General features: G+C 37.6%; 1 protein-coding gene across 3 annotated transcripts in view; it reads right to left on the reverse strand.

The window, feature by feature from the left end:
- The window catches only part of Ptpro (protein tyrosine phosphatase receptor type O), a 249,838-nt gene that overhangs the window by 85,044 nt on the left and 141,842 nt on the right, over positions 1 to 22,952 (reverse strand). For all 3 annotated transcript variants that reach the window (XM_004845822.4, XM_021259146.2, XM_087214061.1), the window contains exons 3-7: positions 19,508 to 19,666; positions 10,300 to 10,452; positions 8,355 to 8,798; positions 6,117 to 6,278; positions 2,178 to 2,374 (exon numbers count right to left, since the gene is read on the reverse strand). In XM_004845822.4, the coding sequence (XP_004845879.2) occupies positions 2,178 to 2,374; positions 6,117 to 6,278; positions 8,355 to 8,798; positions 10,300 to 10,452; positions 19,508 to 19,666 (1,115 nt within the window). The remainder of the gene's footprint in view (positions 1 to 2,177; positions 2,375 to 6,116; positions 6,279 to 8,354; positions 8,799 to 10,299; positions 10,453 to 19,507; positions 19,667 to 22,952) is intronic.

A 22,952-nucleotide genomic window follows, 5' to 3' on the forward strand; every position in this document is an offset into this window, starting at 1 on the left:
TCATGGTATTCTAGTTCCCACAATTCACTTTAAATATTAGCCCCTTTGCCCATCTGTACACCTTACCAGTTTCATGTTTGCATTTTGAGAGGGCATTGATAAAGTGAACACAGATTAGCCTTTTCCTGGCTCACATATAATTTTTAAGATCTTGCTGGGCCTGTAGCTCTTGGCTTCTCTGCCAAAGATACACATTTTGTACATGAGATGGGGCAGGAAAGCCATGAACCTTGGTCATTTCAGTTCTGGGTCGTTGTCTCTGCAACAAACATTTTTCTGTCAGTGTAATGAGGCAGTTATCCTGGGAATGGTAGGGCAGGAAGACAATGAGCTGCACAATGAACTGATTATTAGTTAATTGATTTAGAGTGTTTACTGCTTAATTTCATTCAAGTCAGGTGGTGGCTTCACCCTCAAGCCAGAGTTTATCTCAGCACTCTACAGTTTTCATTGCTGCAAAGGCCATGATTCCTGCACCTATCTTACCGACTTAACATCACTCACTAAAAAGCATCATCAATGCCTAATTTCCATGGAAGAAATGGAAATATCTAAACATTCTGCACATGAATAAATAATTCAGTTTTTTTTCCTTTAGGGAAGACAACAATGTGTTTATAAGACACAAAAATGTTGCTTTATGGAAAAAGAAAACCAAATTTTAGGAAAATAGGACTGGGCTCTACATTCTTAGGGCATCTGTCTGAAGTTAAGGTCTGCTCTCGGCTCACTTTGTACCCTGTGGTTCGGGAATGGAGATGGGGTGTGTGCGTTCATTCAGGCCCCTCACGGCAGGCACTGTGGATTTATCTGCTGATTTATACAGTCTTCCTTCACCTGCCCCCTAGTCGTCCCTGTGATTGGTTCACTCCCATTGTCCTTCAAAACTTTTATCACTTGTGAGGGGGGGTTACTGTATAAGGGTTTAACTTCCAAATTATTCTTTTTAGCAAGCATGCATTACTTTTATAGTTTTTTAAAAAGGAAACTGTTTTTTTGTAAAAGAAACAGAATAGAAAAGATAAAACCTCAACCCTCTTCTTGGTTGTCTCTCTCCTCCCCTGGCAAGTTTTCCCAGGCAGTTTGTAAAATCCTCTTCACCCTCAGTCCCTATGCAATTTCTTTTGCGGACTCATATGATCTCACCTTCAGGACACACTCAGAAAGTTATCCATCCTTGTTTATACCTCCTTTCTTCTAAGACCATCATATTCAAAATCCCTTAAAGATAGTATAAGTCGATAAAACTAGCTTAGTTGATAAGATAAAGGGCAGAGACCGGACCTTAAGAGAAACATGCAAAGGTTTCAAAGAATTTTTTAAGGCAAAATATCTTAGATCACTGATCTTAAAAAAAAGAAAAGAAAAGTAAACGAGCAATAGTGTAAATAAGAATAAAAACGTATAACTGATATTGTGAAATAGGAAGAATATGTTTAAAGGAGTAGGGGAAGTGGGAGGGGTAGGGGAAAGGAAAGAAGGGAAAAGGAAAAAATATGAGAAAAGGAAAAACATGGAAACAAAACCTTTGTAAATAGGGAATGGTGGAGGGGTGAAGGGAGGGCAGGAGAATGGGGAAAAAATAAGAACCAAGATATGTCATGTAAAGGTTCAAGATCCCAATGTTGAATGTAACTATTGTATACCTAAAATATAACAATAAACTAAATGGAAAAAAAAACCAAGCAGTAGACTGAGCTCATGCTTTTTTTCTATAAAAATGGACCATCCTTTCACCCCTAAAATGAGCCATTATCTTTCTGTGGGTGGCCCATTGCTTTTCTCTTATTAGCCTCGCCCAGACTTCCTGTAGATTCACACATTGAACAGATTCCTACTGCCACAAACACATAAATAAATACTCCTAGCTTCAGACTATAATGTACCTGTCTCAAAGGTCCACACCATTTTCTCTGAGTGTGTACTTTAAATTTTGCATAATAAATCCCTTTATGCCTCTGACAGATGTGTCCTGAAAATTCTTTTTCTGTGACCACAGTTGGCGAATCTGCAACCTGCCTTATGGACAGGATGAATCCGGGTTCCCCGTCTCTGAGTTGGGGAAACCTCCTTTGGACCCTGTCCAGTGGACACCAGGATCTAGCTTCTGCTCAGTACTCAGCAGTGGTCTCCTTGCATCTCCCAGGAGGCTGTAACTCAGTGGGGTCGTCCCTTACCTGGGTGCAGTACTGCTTTTCAAGCCTCTGGCTCTCCTTCTGTTTCTGGCAGGTCAAGGACACCACAGACACAATGGTACTATTGTAATTCTCCTGGGGGGACGTCCAGGACATCAAGGCAGTGGTGGAACTTAAAACATGAACGCTCACATGCTGGGGCTTCTCAGTCAATTCTTCAATCCACTCTCCATTAGGACCTGAACATTTGCAATCAGAACACAAGGGAAGGTCACTCTGAGCTGATTCAGATAAAAGTCCAGTTTTTAAAGCTGTGTTGTTTTCTGATAGTCTTTGCAAAGATATTCAAAGGAAGACTGGTGTCACACCAGTGACTCCTTTGATCCTCTGCCCAGCTACCTTACTCGGTCCCACATCTCCTCATTGAACAAAACAACAGAAGCATCCACAGCAACAACAATGGAATGGTTTTGCTGAGAGACAAGCTCCACTTCAGCTGTCTGGGAGTATTCTGGTAAAATCTTCACTAGAGAGCATTTACTTCTCTTTTAACACAGTGGGTATGGCACATGGGTGTTCCTGACTCCTTTGTTATAAGGAGCTTTGGTTTCTAGAAATGATGGGTTTGAGAGTCAAATTAGCCTCTGCTACAATCCTGTGAAAAAAATTAAAGGTGGTAGCAATGGGAACAAAGAGGTAGGCTGTGACTACATGAGCCAAGAACCAGGCAACAGGCTGGATCAATTAAATACGCTGGCTAAAACCTGGGCTATATTTGGGAGACAAGGTGGATTCCTAATATCTCCATAGAAGTGTTTATTATAGGCCCTGTTATCTTAGGTTTCTGAAGTGTTGCTTAGAACAGTGCCTGATGTATAGCAAGGACTCAAGAAATACAAGCACACAACTTTCTCCTATTTGCTCAGGACGCATTTTTCCATCCCTTATTAGAAAGCTGCATTTCTCAAACCCAGGAGAGGAAAGGAGCCAGTGTTTTGGTCGGGGAGAGCAGACTCAGGCTGGTTTGCTCTAAATGGTGTAAGAGGGTAACAGTAACAAATGTTAACAATGAGGACAAAGAGATGTAGCATGCATTATATACTAGGCTCTACATTTATATATATGTGCATATTTTAATCCTTTAAGTCTTGTAAGTCTATTAAATCTCAATACAGTTAGGAGAAATAGAGCTGGGATTCACACACACAGGAAGTCTGATTCCAAAATCCATGCTCTCAAGCCTGCCTGGGGCTTCCCGGGGCAGATGAAATAGTGAAAAGCACTGGCTTGGAAATAGAAAAATTGGCTCAAGACTCAAATTTGCTCATAGGCAAATCTTGGTCAAATGATTTAATGTCTGAATCTCAGAAACTGCATCTGTCAAATGGACAAATCATGAGGTTTTAGGATAGAAAATAACTTGACTGATGAGGAAACTGAGGTTCAGAGACTTGAGTGACCTGCCCACTGTCACAAAGACAAGTGCTTGGCAAGGTGCATCGGAATGGGCTTCATCGTCAAATATTCCTAAAGTCTACTCCCCATTCTCACATGTGGGAAAGCCATTGAATCTTCTGTGACTCAGTTTTTTTCACATTAAAAATGCGGATAATAAAATGTTCCATTCATAAGACTGTCTGAGACTATTGTACCTACTTAATTCTCATCTCTGGGAAAGACTTCAATGCTGAGTAATTAAAAATTATAGTGCAATACATACATGTCATTTCTTTTTTGAGAGAGGATTCAGGCTGCCCTTGAACTCACTATGTAGCCCAGGCTGGCTTTGGACATGTGGCAATACTCCTGCCTCAGTCTCCTGAGTGCTGGAGTTACAGGCGTGCGCCATTATGCTTGACACGTAAATTGTAATGCAACTCAACAGTGGATTGACTGAAAGAGCTTGGTCAGGAAAGGGGCTGCAAATGTTAGCTGTTGCATGACCACACTATATAGAATGAAATTAAATCATCCTAATTTGTTGCTCACCTACCTAGTTAAGTATAAGCATTCATATCTACAACATATTTTTATAACCAAGAATATATGTATATTGTAAACTTGACAGCTCATTACCATTGAATGGAATATTTTAAGCACTTAAAATATCATTTTTTTTATTGGCACAGAGAAAGATTTCTAGTGGCCCGTATTTCTCTTGGTGATATTAAGATGAATGTCTTCAACATAATCATATATTTGAGCAATTCTGACATATTCTGAATTTTACTAGTTACTCTGGATACTCAAGAAGAGAAGAATGTTTGACAGATAGAAGTGACTCAATAAATAGTTGTCAAATGTATAAAAGAAGGAATAAATACACAAATAGTATAACCCCAGCCTAGGATTTCATAATTTGGTGTGAGAAGCAAGATGTACACAAATGAACTAAGTCTAGAAAAATAATCCACACAAAGTTCTGTGTTTATGCTATGAAATGCAATTCAGAGAAGAGAAAAGCCATATACAGCAAGTTTTTTTGTTTTAGGGGATGGAACTCAGGACCTTGCGCTTGGGAGGCAGGTGGCGGCGCCACTGAGCTAAATCCCTGCCCTCATAGAGCAGTTTTAATGGGAGACATTAACTTGAGCTGGTCTGCACTGGAACAAGAGGAGATTTCTTGGTCAGCAAAGCCTTTGTAGTCTCATGGGAAGAAGTGAATATTCAGCTTTGTTCTTTTTTTCCAAGTGATCTCACATCAAAGATCTCTCATACTTGAAATTCATGCAAGGTAATTACCAAAATCCTTTCTGTATGTCTGCTGGATATTTCAGGCTTTTCACTAGTGGTGACTTTTTTTCTTTCTGGCATTAAGGATTGAACTTAGCTTCTTTGCACTGACCTATATCCCTCTCCCCCCTCTTAATATTTAATTTCCAGACAAGGTCTTGCTAAGTTACTATGGTGCCCAGGCTGAGGTTGAACTTTTGATCCTCCTGCTTCAGCCTCCCAGAGTGCACGAACTATCATACTTGGATTTGTTTTTGGTTTTTGAAGTGAAAAAATGTTATATGGAGACATTTTCAACCTTTTCTTTTTGGTAGTCCTAGGTTTTGAATCCAGCAGCTTGCACATGCTAGGCAAATGCTGTACCACAGAGCTACATTCCTGAACTTTCCATGATAGGCATGTTCCATCACCCTTGGCTCAGTTTCAACATTTTAAGCTTTTTCATAAACTGATCTGTCTCAGTCCCTGTTTTCCCTCTTCTGTCCATCTTTGGAGGATTACTGGAGGCACAGTGGTACATTCTGTTAAAGAAGATAGATATTTTTCTGAGAGAAATTTCTGTTTTTTTATTTTTCTCTTTGCTGATCAAGAGGAATACTGAATTATTGATAAGTTGCTCACTGATATTTAGCCTCTAAACTTCCAGTAAATAGAGTTGAGCTACAGACATATAAGGCTCAAATAAATTGAGGCTGGAGATGCTGAGCATTGTTCTGTGATTACCCCACATAGAATCAGTAGAAGCCATCTTAAGACTTGTCAATGGGGCTTTTAGGATTCTCCAGGTTTTTCTTCTGTTAATTGCGTGGAGACCACCCAAGTGTAACTACACCTAAATCTTTGTCTTCTGAGCTCGACAAGTTCAATACTATAATGAGATTTCCACACAGTTCTATAATATCACATTTCATTATGGCCTCAAATAAAAGTCCTATTTCCCAAACTATGTGTCCTTGTTATTGAAGAGTTTGTTATGGGCAGTGTGGAAGGTCAGTTTGATAAATGTTCAATTATCACAATAGCAAAAAAAAAAGTCTTCAAGTTAAATCCCTGGGTAGTTTGTTACCATTAAACATATATATGTATTTCTTCTGCTGTCAAAAGCTCATGGATCTCGGCCTCTCCTGACCTCGAAGAATTGTCAAGATCCCTAAGGGTTGTGGATAATTGACATCCAAGCATCATTAATCTCACCTCTTTCATTGTTCCAGCTCCACTATAATGCAAAATAATTGCTTTGCTACTTACTGATATAAAAGCTGAGTGATTTTGCTGACTGGCTTTTTCGAGTTTCACAAGATCCTGCGGAACTAAAGGTTGTCACAGATAACTTGTATTTCCCAGGCTCCTTCAGTTCTGCAATAAACTCGTGTGCTTCTTCATCCACTGTCAGATATTCAGTAAAGTTCTCTAAATAATATAAAAGAATATAATGTAAATTCTTACCTGGGAGGGCCCTGGGTATAGACAAACTGATTAATTACAAATATAGGTTTTTATCACAATAGCTCCTTTGTTCTTTCAAGTTCAATTAAGCCTCATCAACTAAAGATGCTACAAGTATAAAAAAGATGAAAAAGAGTTCAAACTTCTTCTCAAATACTTTAAAATATCAAAGCTAAAATATAGTATTCAAATCGACAAAACTAGGGATGGGTCTATTGCATGTTCTTATGTCTTTTACCCAATAAAACTATATGTAGGATAGAAATAAAATGTTAGGAGAAGGTAACCATTATTAACTTTTTCATCTAATGTAAGAGATAAGAAGTAACTAACACCAAATGTCTTATGAGCTCTTTGTTGTAGCGTTAAATATTCAGAAATGATTTAAAATATACCAAATTATTTTTAGTCAGAGAAATATGGCATGTCATATTTTCCTTTATCTTTTTGCTTCCAGAACTTTTATAAAATAAGGATTATTTTCTTTTACATTACTTCAGTGCCTATATCCTGCTGCATATTGTTTTAGCTGAAGTCATTATTATCAGTTGGTAACTGTAAGAATATTTGAAAGAACCCACTGTAGTGAGACAAAAGCATGATTGAACCTTCATGGAAAACAGCAGTAAAAAAAAATTCTGACTTACAAGGTACAATTTTTCATAGAATAAATTGAAGAATAGACAAATGAGACAGATTTTAAAAATAAGCAATTTCACACAAATGAGTTTTTACTCAGATAATTGGAAATGATAAAGGATTTCAATTTTATATAATATTTGGGTATGGTTGATTACTCGATCATCTAGTATAAAAGAATCCATAAATGTATCTCATTCTAGTAAATAAAATAGAGCAAACAAATATGTGACTATATAATCCTAATGTCCTATCATCAAAATAAGGCTGCCATTTTAATTTCAAATTTTGACAATTTGACAACTTTTGGCACCCAAATTACTAGACTGGGAAATACAAAATGAAGTATGTTATTGTAAAAGCAAAACAAACAAATATAACCATAAAAATCTACCAAACAACAATGAAGGTGTGGCATGGCTCTGTTTTCATGAATTAATGGGCTCAAACATAAAGAATGAATCTCAAAGGCTGGATAAGTGAATACAACCTATTATGCAATAGCTATCATAGTACAATGGACCCTCAAGTTACAATTGGCCTGACATATGAACAACTTAGGTTAATTAGGTTAATGGAAGATTCATCTGCCTCTAGCTATCTATAGTGTGTACCCAGGTAAACATCCAGATCTCAACTGTATTGACTTACAACTGACTTAAGTTACAACCAACCCTTGGGATCCGATCAAGTTTGTAAGTCAAAGGTCCACTGTAACATCAGTTGCTGCCTAGTTTCCATTTTACTTGCAGCTCCTCTTTGGGAAAATTTGAGGGGTGCATGCAAAGGGGTGCATCCTAGGGAGATGAAGAACAGCCAGGCAAGCAGAGGCAAGAGCAGGTCTCAGAGCCTTGGAGGAATAATCACTTTATCAGAGAGATTCTGTTGCTGCATGCTTCACAAATTTGCATATAAAAAAACAAAATTTCTCCAGCAGATTCAGCAATATTCTATGATAGTTCGATCTATGATTTTGGAAAAGACCACACTTGTATTTCTGTGGGAAACATGGCAACAGTTGTGTTTGTCACCCAATGCAGAGTTTGCATTTGTGAAGTTGGCAAACATTTGTATTTGTGAATCAAAGCATTTGTGAACCGAGGCACCAGTGTACATAGATTTTCATCAGTGGCCTGGGTATGTGAAATGTTGGGCAGTGAAATACGTACAACTGCCAGTAATTGCAACTGGTGAATCACTCTGACCTAACGTTTTCCTTTTGGCTTTCTGTTCTTAGCCTTCATTGGATATTCAATTAAATTCTCTCTCTCGCTCTCTCACCATTTTTCTTCAGATAGTAACTGTCTACTCTGTCTTCCTTCCCAAACTCAAATTTTAAAATACTTGAATTTCCTTTCCTTTGTGTCATTTCTTATCTCCTCTGATTTCTTACTGCTTTACCTTCTCTTTCTATGAGAATATGGAAACCATCAAAGGCAGTTGGCGGTTTGGGTGGCAACCAGCTCAGTATCATTTGAACAGGGAAGAAAGCAAAAGAGCCAGATGTGAACTTCTCCATCTCACTGAGTGTGCTGTGGTTTCCATATTCCGTGGGCAGGACGCCCACAAGTTCATCTTTGTTTTCAGGAGTTGCGGATGCACTGTCCCACCAATAGGGCTGAGAGGTGGTCTCATAGTCACTGCTGTTAAAATCAGGCCACCCGGAAGAAGTGTTGCCGGAGGGAATTTCTGGAGAGTCGTCTGTGAAGTGGAAGAGTTTGTCTTTTCCTGGTGAATCTTGTGATTTTATGAATGATTCTTCTGGGAAACTGCCACTCTGTTCTTCCCAGTTGTTTTTGTTCAAGTTTACAAAATGAACAGAAATATTTCGAGGTGGATATGGGGCTGTAAAATAGAGAATTTTCTTTTTTTAGATAATTTTAACACTATTATATTGACTACTCTATCAAAGAGTCAAATACACAAGCAGGTTTACAAAATAGAGTTTAATTTTACTTTTAATAAATAGGAAATTTACATGAAGAACAGCTGTGGTTTTAAGTATATACACTTCAGGGGAAGATGAGTACATGTTAGCATAATACCAGTCACCATTCAGCCACTGTGATATTTATTATGCTTGCTGAAGTGGCAATTTAACCAAGTCTAAAGCAAAGTTAAGTAAATAATCTTCAGTTTACCATAATCTCACTTTTAAAAAAATGTGTCTCTGTCCCTGGATCTTTATTTAAAAAAAAAAGCACACCGAATAATTTAGTTCTAACTATAAGGACAAGAACACTTCATGTGACAAGCTCATAGGGCATCTAGAAGCATTACAGACATGAATTGCCTTTAGAGATGTTAGCATCTATGTTGGAAATATGGCTTCACTCTTCACTTCTCTAAAATGAAACTATGAGCACAAAACAAATTTACAAATTATGGAAACAAGTACACACTGAATAATTTCTGCCTGCACTAGTTTCTAACAGTCTTTCACATAGCAGCTCAAATACCAGCTTCTCCACAAACTTCTAATGAAAATTAATCTCTCCTTTTGTACTGTTAAATATCTTTGTACTCCTTTTATCACATTTATCTTATTCTGCCTTGTATTTTTGCTGTTTGTACAATTTTTGTATCAGTTTTTGAGGACAGAGGTCCTGTGTCTCACCAGTGTCAGTTAATAAATATGTCTTTGCTTGAATTGAGTAAGAAAAAGCACAAATAGAACCTTCTATGTTGGCATGAGATGACTTTAGTTATTTAGTTGAAATGATTTCCACATCTTAGCCTAATGAATGAGAATCTTGACAATTTAGACTTTCGAAGGGTAAGGGCGTCAGGAGTGACCTATCATAATCTACAGTTGTGCACACTGGAGCAATCACTGTTGCTTATGTTGGTAATGGCTGTTAAGTAAGTAGATATTTATTTTATGCATCCATCCATACTATAATAATTCTTAGTAATGATGCTACTAAAATTAACCGCTGCACGTTTTAGACAGATCAGAATTCCACTATTTTCTTTTAATAATCTGATGACCTGTATTAGGATGTCTCTTCTCTGTTTTTCTGCTATTGGAAATTTGTCAGGTTATAGAATAACAAATGTCTTATCTATCCAGTTAAGCTACTTAATACAACTTTTGTTAATATTATAAACCCTTTAATTCAAAGATTATACATCTGATTATACTGATTCATTTTAGATTTTTCTCATTGAATATTTTGCTCCATTCCTCTTACAGTGATAGAAACTATTTTTTACATCATTGGTAATATGTATTTATTTTTTCTTAGCTTTGCTGAAGAATATTTTTAGAAAAACAGAAGATAAATATGGCAATATACAACTTAATTATCTTTTTTCACTAAATTCAATTTTTCAGAAGACCTACCAGTTCTGTGCTGTTTGGGTTCGTGACTGACACCACTATATTCCACGAGGGTACTTTTATTAAAAGTTGCCTCCGACACCAGCTGAAAGGTGATGTTACTGTAACATATTCCTGGCAGCCAATGATTAAATACTGTTTTTCCCTTAAAGAAATCTGTGAAGAGAAAAATCAATTACATTAAAAGAAGGATCTTCTAAATGTCACACACTTGTAGAAAGTTCTAAGCAATTGCAATTAAATATCTATAAATTAATATTTTTTTCAATTTCTAGCATGATCATAAAAAATAATTAGAAAGCTAGAGATGAAATTTTGAATCTTTACACTCAATCCTGAAAGCCCTTTTTCTGCTAGAATTTTGAAAGGAATTGCAACATTGGGGTTACATTTTTATTATAAAAATTTTAGTGTATACAGAAACTATAGAGATTAGGTTTATGTTAGCCACTGATTTAAAGATGAAAAACCAAAGTATTGTGTCACTTTATGACATAAGAAATAGTAATTTTACAGGAAATATTTTCCTGTATGGAAACTAACTTTAAGTATAGTGTTTTATCTGCCAATGCAGACAGGACCTGCTCAAAGAAGGAAGTAAAACTTTAGAGTCAAACCAGTAAAAATAATGAAACCAAGTCTGGTATATTTAATGTTCTTGTTAAGTTGGCCATATAGGTAAATATATACAACAAGACTCGGGTCCCGAGTGGGTAGCCCCACCAAGTTTCATTTGAAGATAGTTCAAGATTATTTTCAAATGCAAATGAAAACTATTTTTTGGTTTCTTGCTGTTACTGGTTTGATGGCAACCTGTGGGGAAAGGAGAAAGCAAAGAGAACCTATAGTAATAAATCATTCAAAGTATTCAAAAGAACCAAGTCAAGTTCTTAGGGTGCTGTTAGTTTCTTTCCTTCATTTTCTTTGATATGGATTGTTTTTTAAACATGCTTTTGTTTTAATTTTCTAAGTGGAGACTAAAGGAAGGAAGTAAAACCTGAGTCTGATCTTCCACTGGTGGGGAGGCAGTCTTAGCTCCTGAGATTCCCCACGCTTGCTTTTCCAGGCTGAGTGACGACTCAGGGGCAAGTTGTCTCAATAACTCACTGAGAGCATGAGAAGAAAAGACCTTTCCTGGTCTCATTTCCAATCTCTCCTGCCAATCTTATACTCTCCTTTACAAAGGCATGTAAAGTCAGAAAGGATCTCTGAAGTACTCAATGTCTTTCTCCTAAGAACCTTCAAGTTAAGTCCTTAGAAAATGAGCATTCCTCCCAACGCCAAAGATAGGGAAGTCATTTTAGATCAGGTATCATACCCTGTCTCTGGGTTAGATGAGACATCGAGGTTTTGTCCATCCAGGAGAGCACATGAACATGATGTCCCCGCTTAGTGCTCTGGGCAACAGTCTTCCTGGGGAGACTGCACCTGAGACCCCGTGGAAAGAACTGACTTCTGGGTGAAACCAGAAGGAGCTATTTCCATAAGCACAACACTTAAGGGACCAAAACACATTTAGTTTAAGGAAGAATCTTCTCTCTCTCTTCATAGGTCTGGATCTTATCATTTATGTATGAGAAAACACTTGGGCTAATAAATTATAGACTAAATGCTGGCAAGACAGGCAGCTAGATTCCTTTCAGGAGACAGATCTCTGATTGTGTGGAACTAGTGAAAACTGGAGTGACAACTGAGAGGTCATGGCCAGGGCCACTCTCTGGCAGATTCTTGAAGGTCCCCCAGTGGAAACTGGATCCTGACAGCCCAAATGGGTAATCAGTAGAAAAATCTCTGCATAACTATTGTCCCCTAGCTGGACTCCTCAGTGAGGTGAAAGGTAACCCTTTTAGTGATCATCAGATATTCTCTGTCTCAGAGCGACCTGAAACGATTCTGGTAGGGCCCTTTCTGAAGCCTCCACTAAGAGTTGAGCTAGAGGATGGGACTGTTCTCTATATGCTAGTAAGATAGACACAAATAGAAAACAGTAACTCAGTAGAGGTTGTTTGACAAATCTTTAATAGGCTAGAAACTCTGAAGCTCTTGAGAATTAACTTTAGAACTCTTTGGCTGCTTGACTATTACACCACACCTCTCTAGGAGGCCTTAGATGGAACAGCTATCAGAGAAATGGTTTGCATTTGTGCTTTGCTAACTAGGAATAAAAGGGATCTCAGCCAGCTTTTCTCTTCTTCTATGTGCTTATAGAGACCTGATGAATGTGCCTTGTGAACTTTGAACAAGGTGTAGTCTTTGTCTTGCTGCTGGAGGTTACCTAGGTGATCAGACAGCACAGCTGTCTTGGCAATTTCCTTTGAGGGTGAGGGTGAAGATCCACTGGGGCTTTGGTCTGCTTTTGTCTCTAAAAGCGATCTCTTTTGCAGGAAAAAGGCACAGCCCTTTAATCTATCTGCCTCATTCTCTCTCAAAGATTTAGAAAACAGTGACTTAGATACTTTTGATTATTGGTTTGGCTAATAATGTTTCCTTCAAAAAGACATGATTTTACAACTAAAATCAATTGTATCTTGGGCTTTTGAAATTCATATGGGAGTAAAAACACAAGTTCCCTGGGGAAGGTAAGATTGCACTTGGTAAAGGGTGGCTCCTCCAGTCCAATTTATCTTCTGGGCTCTCTCTAGACAGCAGCCACCTGCCATGGAGCTGTGATCCTAGAGGACACTCTAGGAGCATAAGGAATCAATCAGAATCATAGGGATGCCTTGTTTCTGTTTGTTTTTTCCACAGTGTGGGAATGCCAAGTCAAAGTCTCTGACTCCTTTGGAATATATTCTTAAACACTGGCAGAAGTTCGATTCTCACATACCGAGGAAGAACAGCCTAACATTCTTCTGCACCCATGCATGGCCTGCCTATCCTCTAGAGCCAGGATGGAATGTAGAAGGAAGTATTAATTATGATGCCATTTCACAACTAGAATTATACTGTAAAAAAGAGGGAAGATGGTCAGAATTGCCTTATGTCCAGAACTTTTTTTTGCATTAAGACATAATACTGATTTGTGTTCAAAGTGTAAATATAAGCTGCAGGAAGACCAGACTCCCCTGGTCCTTGTCACTAAACCTGAGGTTTTCTGCCCTCACCTTTTGGACCCTGAGGACAAAGTTTCTGAGGCAATCCCCACGAAAGCTCCACCTACCGGCCAAACTTGAAGTTTTTCCCATTTTCCCTTTAGAGCCTGAGATCCCTCCCCCTTATCCTTTAGAATCTAAGGGTGAAATTCCCAAGCCAACTGTTATTAAAACCTCTACAGAACTATATCCACCCATAGCTAATATTGTTCACACCCCTCAAAGACAATATCCCTGCCAGAAAGTAAATGGCAAATATGGGACTACCTGTGTTCATGTGTCTTTTTCTCTCAGTGATCTAAGACAGGTCAAATGAGATCTAAAAGTTTTCAGATGACCCTGATATGTACATTGAGGTCTTTGAAGAACTTACTCAGACGTATGGACTAGATTAGAAAGATGTAATGTTGCTCTTAAATCAAACATTGAGAGACAAGTAGTATTACAAGCTGCTACTACATATAGAGACAAATATTATCTTAATTTTGGAAGCTCAAAAGACATGCAGCCAAGGAAACAACTGGTTCCTACTGGAACACAAGCAGTTTCTATACAAGACCCTACTGGTCTGTCAATTAAAATAGAAGACATTTTCAGGCATGTTTTCTGGAAGATCTAAGAAAGATAAGAACTAAGCCCTTCAATTATTTTAAAATGTCAACTGTTTTTATCAGGAAAAAGATGAGGACATTCCTAGATCCTGATTTGATAAAAGGAAATATTATAGTTTTTTCCAATCAGTCTTGCAATATGTAGATGGTATGCTGTTATGTGCCCCCTCAGAAGAGCTTTCTAGCCAAGACTTTGGCTCTGCTGAATTTTCTGACAGGGGTTATAATGTTTCTAGATCTAAGGCACAACTTTGCAGCCTTGAGATAAAATATTTAGGCCTTATTATATCTAAGGGAACCCAAAGACTCGGGGAAGAAAGAATTAAGCCAATTCTTTCCTTTCTATAGCCCATGACTCTAAAACAGCTAAGGAGATTTCTAGAAATTACAGGGCTTTGTGGCCTTCAGATAGCAGGATATAGTGAGATTGTGTGACCCCTCTATTAGCTTGTAGAGAAACCCAACAGACAAACACCTGGGAACCTCAGTCCCAGACTGCATTCCAGAAGTTCAAACAAGCACTTCTAAGTACCTAACTACAGGACACTGTTTCAGTTTGTATGTCAATGAAAGGTGGGACATGGCTTTGGGAGTGCTTCTACAACATCAGGGAGCTGCTCAACAGCCTGTAGGGTATTTCAATCATAAATTAGATATTATAGATTCAAAATAATTAACTTTAAAAATCCCTAAACAATATAGTTAGGACACCTTTATTCTCTTTCAAGGGGCAAAAAGCAGCCATTTGAGTTCTTTGATTATTGGTTTGATTTTCCTGCTTGATAATTCAGTTGGAGTCAATCAGCTTTTGTCTCTAGAGACATGTTTTGCTAAAGATTGCAGATCCACTCTGGAAAAGTTCCTGATCCTAAATGTCCTCTACACCCGAGAAGGTTAAGATTTAGTTCTTGTGCCATACTTAAAGGCACTCTTCTGTCCTTTCTCCACTGCCCTGCCCCTGAGAAATAACAGTTCTCAACAGTGTTTGGTTTGAGGCACTTCCCTCTTCTGTGGCTGCTGGATTTCAAGACAAAGCTTCCAGAATTGTGAGTCTCCCCTCCCTGGAATCTTTCCAGAGTAAAGCTGGCCTTCATTTATTTCTGGGCCATATAGAAAACTGGTCTAGGTTTAATCCTGAAGCTTTCAAGAAATAAATATAAAGTTTTAGTCCAGATTTAGCTGCCTTTCAGCCCTTAGGCAAAATTAGAGAATGGTAAGAACAGCTAACCTGGCTCTGGCCACTTCCACACCTCTAGTCAGCTGCCACTGGCACTGGATGAGATAAAGTCTAAGGAGCACCTTAGTTTGGGCACAGAACAAGAGGGATAGGCAGGGATGCCTTCTTTTCCTTTGTTTTTTTTTTCAAAATGGAAAAAAAACTGTCATAGGTAGACATCTGCAGAACAGCAGTTTGGAGCCTTGACAGGCCTTCTTCCCTCACTGTTTAGAATTCATACTTAGCTTCAAAGAGTGTCACCTCATTTCTTCTTCACCAAAACCTGGCCTGAGCACACTGCCTGGAGATATTTAACAGTTTGTCCCTTTAAAGGAAACAATTACATGTGGCTATCGAACAACTATGGCTATAAAAACAACAATGAGAAGCCTGTGTAGCCGGGTATTCCAGTTGGATACACTGCCAGCATCAGGCTTGTCTTAAAACCATTTTTCCTTTCACAGGTGTAGAAGATTTTTATTTCTTTTAATTCTTATTGCAAGAGATCTCTGTTAATTTACAAAGTTCTGACTAGTCTTATTCATCGTTATAAACCTAAAAATTATAAAAATTATTATAATTCAACTTGGCCAAATACATCTGAGTGCACTTTTGTTTATAAACAAATTGTCTTATGTGTGTGTGTGTGTGTGTGTGTGTGTGTGTGTGTGTGTCTGTCTGTCTGTCTGTCTGTTCAATTTGTTAAAATGAGTACAGGTGTTACATTTGAGTTTTTTTCTTTTGGCTTTTTGGGTGTCTGCCTGTAACTCAAGTTGGTTTATACATAAATATAATTAAAGACGTGCTTCCCCCAGGTTGCCAGATTATCCAAATAATGTCAACTGGTTTTACAAATACAGTACATATTGTTTTCTATGTATAATTTGGTAATCTTTCATTGGTCAAAATAATGTGTTGATTGTTATGATCTGGCTCTCACAGATCATCTAAAAATTTTTTAAGATAATTAAATAAAGACTCTTGGGCTTAGGAAAACTACTGGACAGGACTCCTCTTGGCAAATAAAGGAGCAGCTGCCTGGAAAAATTTATTCCAGCCTTTGTTCACAAAGGGGACCCCAATAATTTCCATAGCCTCATGGGAAATACATTGCTAAACATATTATTGTGATATGTATACATTAGTCTAAGTTTTCTGTGGGAAAAAAAGTTTTATTTAAAATGTTCTTGGTACAAAACAAAATTAAGGGACAAAGGGTTTCATGTAACTGATACTTATGTTATTTCATGGTATATACATCCATGCCTTCTGGGTGTACAGGTCCTCTAAGATATTGTTTATGGTAATGATCTTTTTTGACTCAGGTATCTGCCTTTCCCTAGCACTCTAGCTACTTGTGATAAGAGGTACATGTCAAGCCAAAATGAGATAACCAGTCAAATAATAGTCTTCTTAAAAACTTAAGTGATGTATGTTGTATGTGTCACCACACTCAGGCATGTTCGGTCAAACAGCTGAAACAATGTCACACAGTAAAATTAGAGGCTAGACATTATGAACTCCTAAGATACATTTATAGGCCAATATCTGTGTTCTCTTTAGATGGCATCCTAGTAAAGGATAACAAGTGAGAGTTTTATTTATGCCATTTCATGTCTTGTGATCAGACGGAGGTGTTTGACTAAAAGACTATTCCATACTAAGATGGACATGTGTTACAAAGAAAATGTCATCATGACTGTCATGCTAAAATACTATGTGTAGCTCTTGCTCTTAAGTTTCTCTATAATATATAACTGTTGTCTGTTAACATTCTGCAGGGATTCAACTACTAAAACAACCATGGTTGGTAAGAAATAACAGCCCTCTAACTGTGCTTTATACTTCAAAAGTGCTTGAGGTTTTAACTATTATAATAGTTACGGTCACTGCTCCTACTGAAATACTTATGTCACTGATCTTCTCTTCTGGGTGTTCAACAACTAAAGTTTGGAGACCAAAACTAAAAAGGTAACTGGGATAAGAGGACAGCCAATATTTTGGCCCAGGTCCCTCAAGGTCAACAAAGATCCAGGATACAAAGGAGCCTTTCCTACAGGATCCTACATCTTTTGTAAGTCACTCAACCTCCTGAGCAAGGAGATTGCTGGGCACAAGAGGACAAATGTACCGTGTGCCATAGGAGGGTCACAAAGAGGGAAAAGGCTCCCATGCTTTCACTGAAAGCAACATGGTCAAGCAAGGCCGTGACCCATCCTGACCACTGACACTGACACAGGAGCTGAGAAGCTCTATGCATGGTTCCAAAGTAATGCCTGAGGAGACTTAACTGACCTTGATAGACAGCAAGAGGTTCATATTAATCAACACAGGTCTCACTTTAACTTGGTCTTAAACACCGAGGAGGAAAGAATAATCAAAAGAGGTATAAAATAATGCCATAGTAATAAAGGTCACTCCAGTCACTGTCCCCTTCTGGTAGTTTCTAGCTACACCAGTAGCTGACCACAGTTATTGATCATTAGGAAAAAACTATGGTAGAATCTATAAGAGCCAGTAGGTCACAGTCACTATTTCAATTTCTAAGTGTGATTTTCTTCCCAACCTGCCCTTTCATTCTAGTGTACTCATGCTTAGATTATATATGCTGTAATTTCTTAAAAGTTGTGTTTTTTCTTGCCTAGAGGCTGCCATACTCCAGTCATACAAATGGAACCAACAACAAAAGTGGTAGAATTCTTTTCCCAGGATCCACCAGATTGACCTTGTAAACAACTCATAACTGATGATGGATTCTGAAGTTCCCTGAGACTTCTCCTTATCCTGCCTGTGGAAGGCTATTACTAACTCTTCCTGGAGGAAATATCTGTTGGCTATACTCATAATATTCCTGTTAATCATATTGTTTGGCCCATGTATGCTTAACTGTCTTTCTGGCCTTGTCTCCTCCAGACTCAAAGCTATACTCCTGCCCATGATAAAAACGCATGATGCCTATTGAGGACCTTTAGATAGACCATCTGAAGGGTATCCCTGACTGCCAACCACAACTACAACCCCCTTCAGCCTGAAGTAGCTTGAGCGGTCATCACCCCTTGCCCTCTCATGGCAGTTCGGGATACTTTTTCAGAGGGGGAAATATTGTAGATAGATGAGCTAGATAGAAATATTATAGGCAGTCAGATAGGGCTAAGTTCTCAAGAAGGCCAGGACAAAGGTGAAACAAATCACAGCACCACATCAACCAGACTTCCTGGCTGTACACACAGAAAGGGACAGACCAAGCTAAGCCAAGGGGATTTGCTGGAAGGTTATTGGGGGCTCTTGGTATTGTAGACAGCTCAGTTAGTTATAAATATTACAGCTGGTTATACAGGGCTGGGCCTTCTGCACAGAGGACAATTGTGGCCCAAGGCACATTCACTGAAGGCCAGAATTATAAAAGGAGGGCCAGGGATTTAGCTCAGTGGTTTCATTGCCTGCTGCGTAAGTGCAAGGACCCAAGTTTGATCCCTGGTACCAAAAAAAAAAAAAAAAAAAAAAAAAAAAAAAAAGAAAGAATTGTAAAAGGAGAGAAATTATACACCCTTATGCTTCCCCTGGGGATAAATAGCAGTGATTGATATTCTAAATAGGTATCAATCATCTGGGTGGGGGAGTTGTCAAGGTCTTAACCCAGCCTCTCCAGGAAATATCCCTGACCCCCACCCTTACTGAAAGTCCTTCTATGCTTGTTACGTGATTCGCTTCCCGACTGGACCGCCATTACCTAAATGACTGTACTTGTAACCTTATTGGAAGTTCATGGCTGTGGCCCATGTTGTACCCATGTGGGTTTCACCATATAAAACTTCTCTGTAAAGAGGAGTCCTTGGGCTCCCCACTCGGGACCGCTCCTCCCCCTCAGGAACTTTCCTATCCATAAATATCTTCCTACTTAAGAAAAAAAAAGAAACTTGGTGGGAAGCAGCCCTCTTGATACCTAATCTTACAAATGTCCTTCTATTGCCCTAGATGAGGTTGCTTTTAAACTTCTTTGAATTTATTTCCTGCAACAGATATGCTGCCTTTGGCAAAAATAACGTATGACTGAAAATAATTTGAGTATTTCTCTTATGGTATGCATGACTTGTGATTCTCAACTAATGAGCCAGATGTTTTAATACTCCTCATAACAAGATTTCCATGAATCAGTAACTATTTTTAATGGCTCATTTGCGGGTCAAGTAGTGAATTATAGAATCTCTTTGGAGTGAGGGAAGAAATCATTTGGAAAATGTCATGTAAAAGTTAATCATCATCATTTATTCACCATTCCTTTTGCCTCTTACCTTTATAAAGCATTGTCCGGAAGTCTTTACCTTCCCAGTAACTTATATTTACTCTTGTGAAAACATTATATTTTTCTGGATAATGAATTTCAAACAGGACTCCTGTTTCAGGAGAAGGTTTGTAGTCATATATTGAAACACTGGTCACAGGCAGAGGTTCTACAGAAGGGAAGAAAATGCAGAAATGGGGAAAAGGAAAAGAGAGAGAAAGGCTATCATCAATTCTTGGAAGTACCAAGCATTTCACTAAGGAAACTTTATTCATATTTTAATGTTCTCTAAGTATAGACTTGTCAGTTCTCATGATGTGAGTGTTCTCTTTAGGAATAACTAATAAAGTACATTTTCTATGGTGCTTTCTGCTTTTCTAAGAACTTTCATATTCATTTTTCCACTTGCAACAACCCTGAGATGTAGGAAGAGCAAATATTAAATCCCTGTCAAGATAGACCTGATGTAATCAGAGACTTTAAATTACTCGACATGAGCAATTTAACAAGTTTGTGGCAGGGTCTATATCCTTGGATTCCTAGTTCATTTTTCTTTTCCTCTTACCAAGAAAATTTGTTATTAATAACAAACCAGTAACAAAATATGCTTTGGCTCTGGTCAATTTATTGGCTCTGGCCAATAAATGCAAACTTAGCATTTATTTCCTATGTTCTATACAAAATTACAAATCATTCAGGGCTCTGAAAATGACAGTCTATATGGTTATCAAACCACTCTACAGAAGCTTAGAAATATATTTCTGATTTGCACAAGTTGTTAATTTACCATAAAATTTTTAAAACACTCACAAAAGATTGATATATCTGTATCTCTTGCACATCCCATCCTTTGGCAAAATTTTTATAAAATACTCACACTTCCCTGCCCTCCTGAAGGAGCTAATAATAAATTGAATAAATTTTACCTGTATTAATTGAATAAATTTTGAATAAAATTTTACCTATGTTAATTGAATACATTTTACCTATATTAATTTTATTAAAAATACTTTAAATAATTTAGCTTGGAGTCAAATATTGTATTATTGAAAAAATAATTTTGATTCAAAGTTTTCAAATGGAGAATTTTCTTGGACAACATCTAAGCTTGAACTAAAGCAAAATCTTTAAATATTACCTTTTAAAATTTCAGTTGCACTAATGTAAAAAATCAAAATTTGACTTAATCCATTGAACAAGTAATTATTGACAACGGAATTTGTCTCAATCTGTAACTGAACGTATTTCACTTTCTCAACATCCTAACCTAGTTTTGCTTTTGATGAAGAGATTGGATGAGAGATAAAGTTACATGTTAAAGCTTTGATTTTTTTTCTGGAATTTTTTGATAAAACCAAGCCAAAATTTATGAAAAAGTTAAGGGGGCCTTCTGATGGTAGCATGTGATAATGGTTCAGCAAACTGGACTTCCTACAGAAAGGTCCCATTTCAGAGTGAACTCACTTATATGCAACGTGAACAAACCAGTCCACTCTGAAGACGCTGAGGTTTGAGTTCAAATCTCCCTAAGTTTGGAATGATTTGAAAGTCTTTTTTCCAAACCAGCCTAATCACGAATCCGGGGACACTACAAAATCCAGCTACTGACTCTGGATGTAGGAGAAGGAGAATGAAAGCCAACAGCAAAGCAGTTACTTTTTGTCTTTACTGCTGCTGTCCTGTTCCACACCCTAGGAAATACCAGGGTTCCCTAGACTGAAAAGAGAAGTTAGAAGACAAGTCAGTTTGCCCCGAGGCCTGAAGTCTGGACATCAAAGCCACAGCCAAACTTTGAAATTCAAGCCATATATGAGGAAGTATTTATTTTTTTTCTGCTACAAACTACTTAAACTTTAAACTAAGAGAATTTCTAAAATGCCTGCTCACAGGTTTGTTTTATATATTTCTCTCCACTCAAGGTAAATGACTCAGGCTAGCTATGAATCCTAAACTCTGTGCTGGCTTTACTGAGGCCTGCTCTATCCAAGAATTACTACTTTTAGTAAAACTCACGTGCAAAAAATGGTCTAAAATATTCTACTAGCTCTCCAGTTATGTGCCTCATTATTTTTCTTTTAAGAAATTAAGAGATGTGGCATTAATTAGAGCTGTTATTACCTACCTATATTTCAATGATGACAAGGTTAAGTGCTAACATAAATTCAATGCTATTTCCCTGCCAGCTACTCCCATTGTATTTTCTGTCTTTATTTGGGGAGCCAGACTGGAAGAGAACTGAAGTTTCTAGAAAATGTGAATCACTTATCATTGTTTATTAATTACTTTCTCTTATCTCGGATTTTTTTAAATTTTTCAAAGAAATAAAACATGATAAAATACAGTCAAAACATCTTCACACAGCTTATTTGACCTGTTATTATTCTGACTTTGGTGTTAACTTCTCATGCATATTCTTAGGTTTTTAAAAAATATTTGTATGTATATATATATATATATATATATATATTTTTTTTTTTTTTTTTTTGGTACCGGGGATCAAACTTGGGTCCTTGCACTTGCACAGCAGGTGGTGAAACCACTGAACTAAATCCCTGTCCCAAATATATTTTTTATATATGTATACAAATGTATACATGGCTTGATACATTTTGTTAATAGTGTCATATCACACATATCATTCTGCAGCTTTCTTTTATAACCTAATATTGCCTTAAGATTTATCCATCTTGATGCAATCATCTTTGGAAACTTTAGTGTCTATTTTACCCTTATATAAACTGTATAATTTATCTGTTACTCATTTGGTAGAGAGGTTGCTTTCAAACACCCATTCTTATGAGTACTGCACAATAAATATATGTGACATGTCTTAGATTAGAAGTCCTGTATGGCAGGGTATGCAGCTCTTCAACCAAGCAAGACACGTGTTTCCTAATGATTTTCCAGTTCACATACCTCTCAGCAATGTGACAGTTCTTGTTTCTCCATATTTTTCTGCAGTACATTCATTTTTCTTATTTTTGCCACCCTGAGGTGTGTGAAATTTTGTCTCATTATTTTCATTTCCTACTCATGAGATTTTTTAATATGCTTATTGGCCATTCAGACTCTCTTTCTTTAGAATTGTTTCATTATTTGCTTGTTGTTTTTCAACCTTTTCCTGCTAACTTGTGATACAATCTTTGTCACAAACTGCATTCTTACTGTCTTGTCCTATGTTTTCCTTTGGAGTCACCATTTTGTGTGTGTGTGTGAGCATGCGCACGTGCATGTGCTGAAATATTTGATATTTGGTAGTATCTGCTAAGACATGTATCTGAGGCTGCAGCTTTGCTGAACTAGAAACTGAAGAAGCAATTGAGTAGGAACCAGCAGTCTTTGCTACTGTGACTGACCTAAGAATATGTCTCTCCCAACACAACTCTTTTGAGGAATGGGAACTTGAGATTAGACACTCGGTTTTTTTTGTTGTTGGTGGTGGGTTTTTTTTTTTG

This window comes from Heterocephalus glaber, unplaced genomic scaffold, assembly GCF_053883595.1.
Source record: "Heterocephalus glaber isolate CG9 unplaced genomic scaffold, H.glaber_assembly_v1.0 deba00001444, whole genome shotgun sequence".
NCBI classification, from domain to species: Eukaryota; Metazoa; Chordata; class Mammalia; order Rodentia; family Bathyergidae; genus Heterocephalus; species Heterocephalus glaber.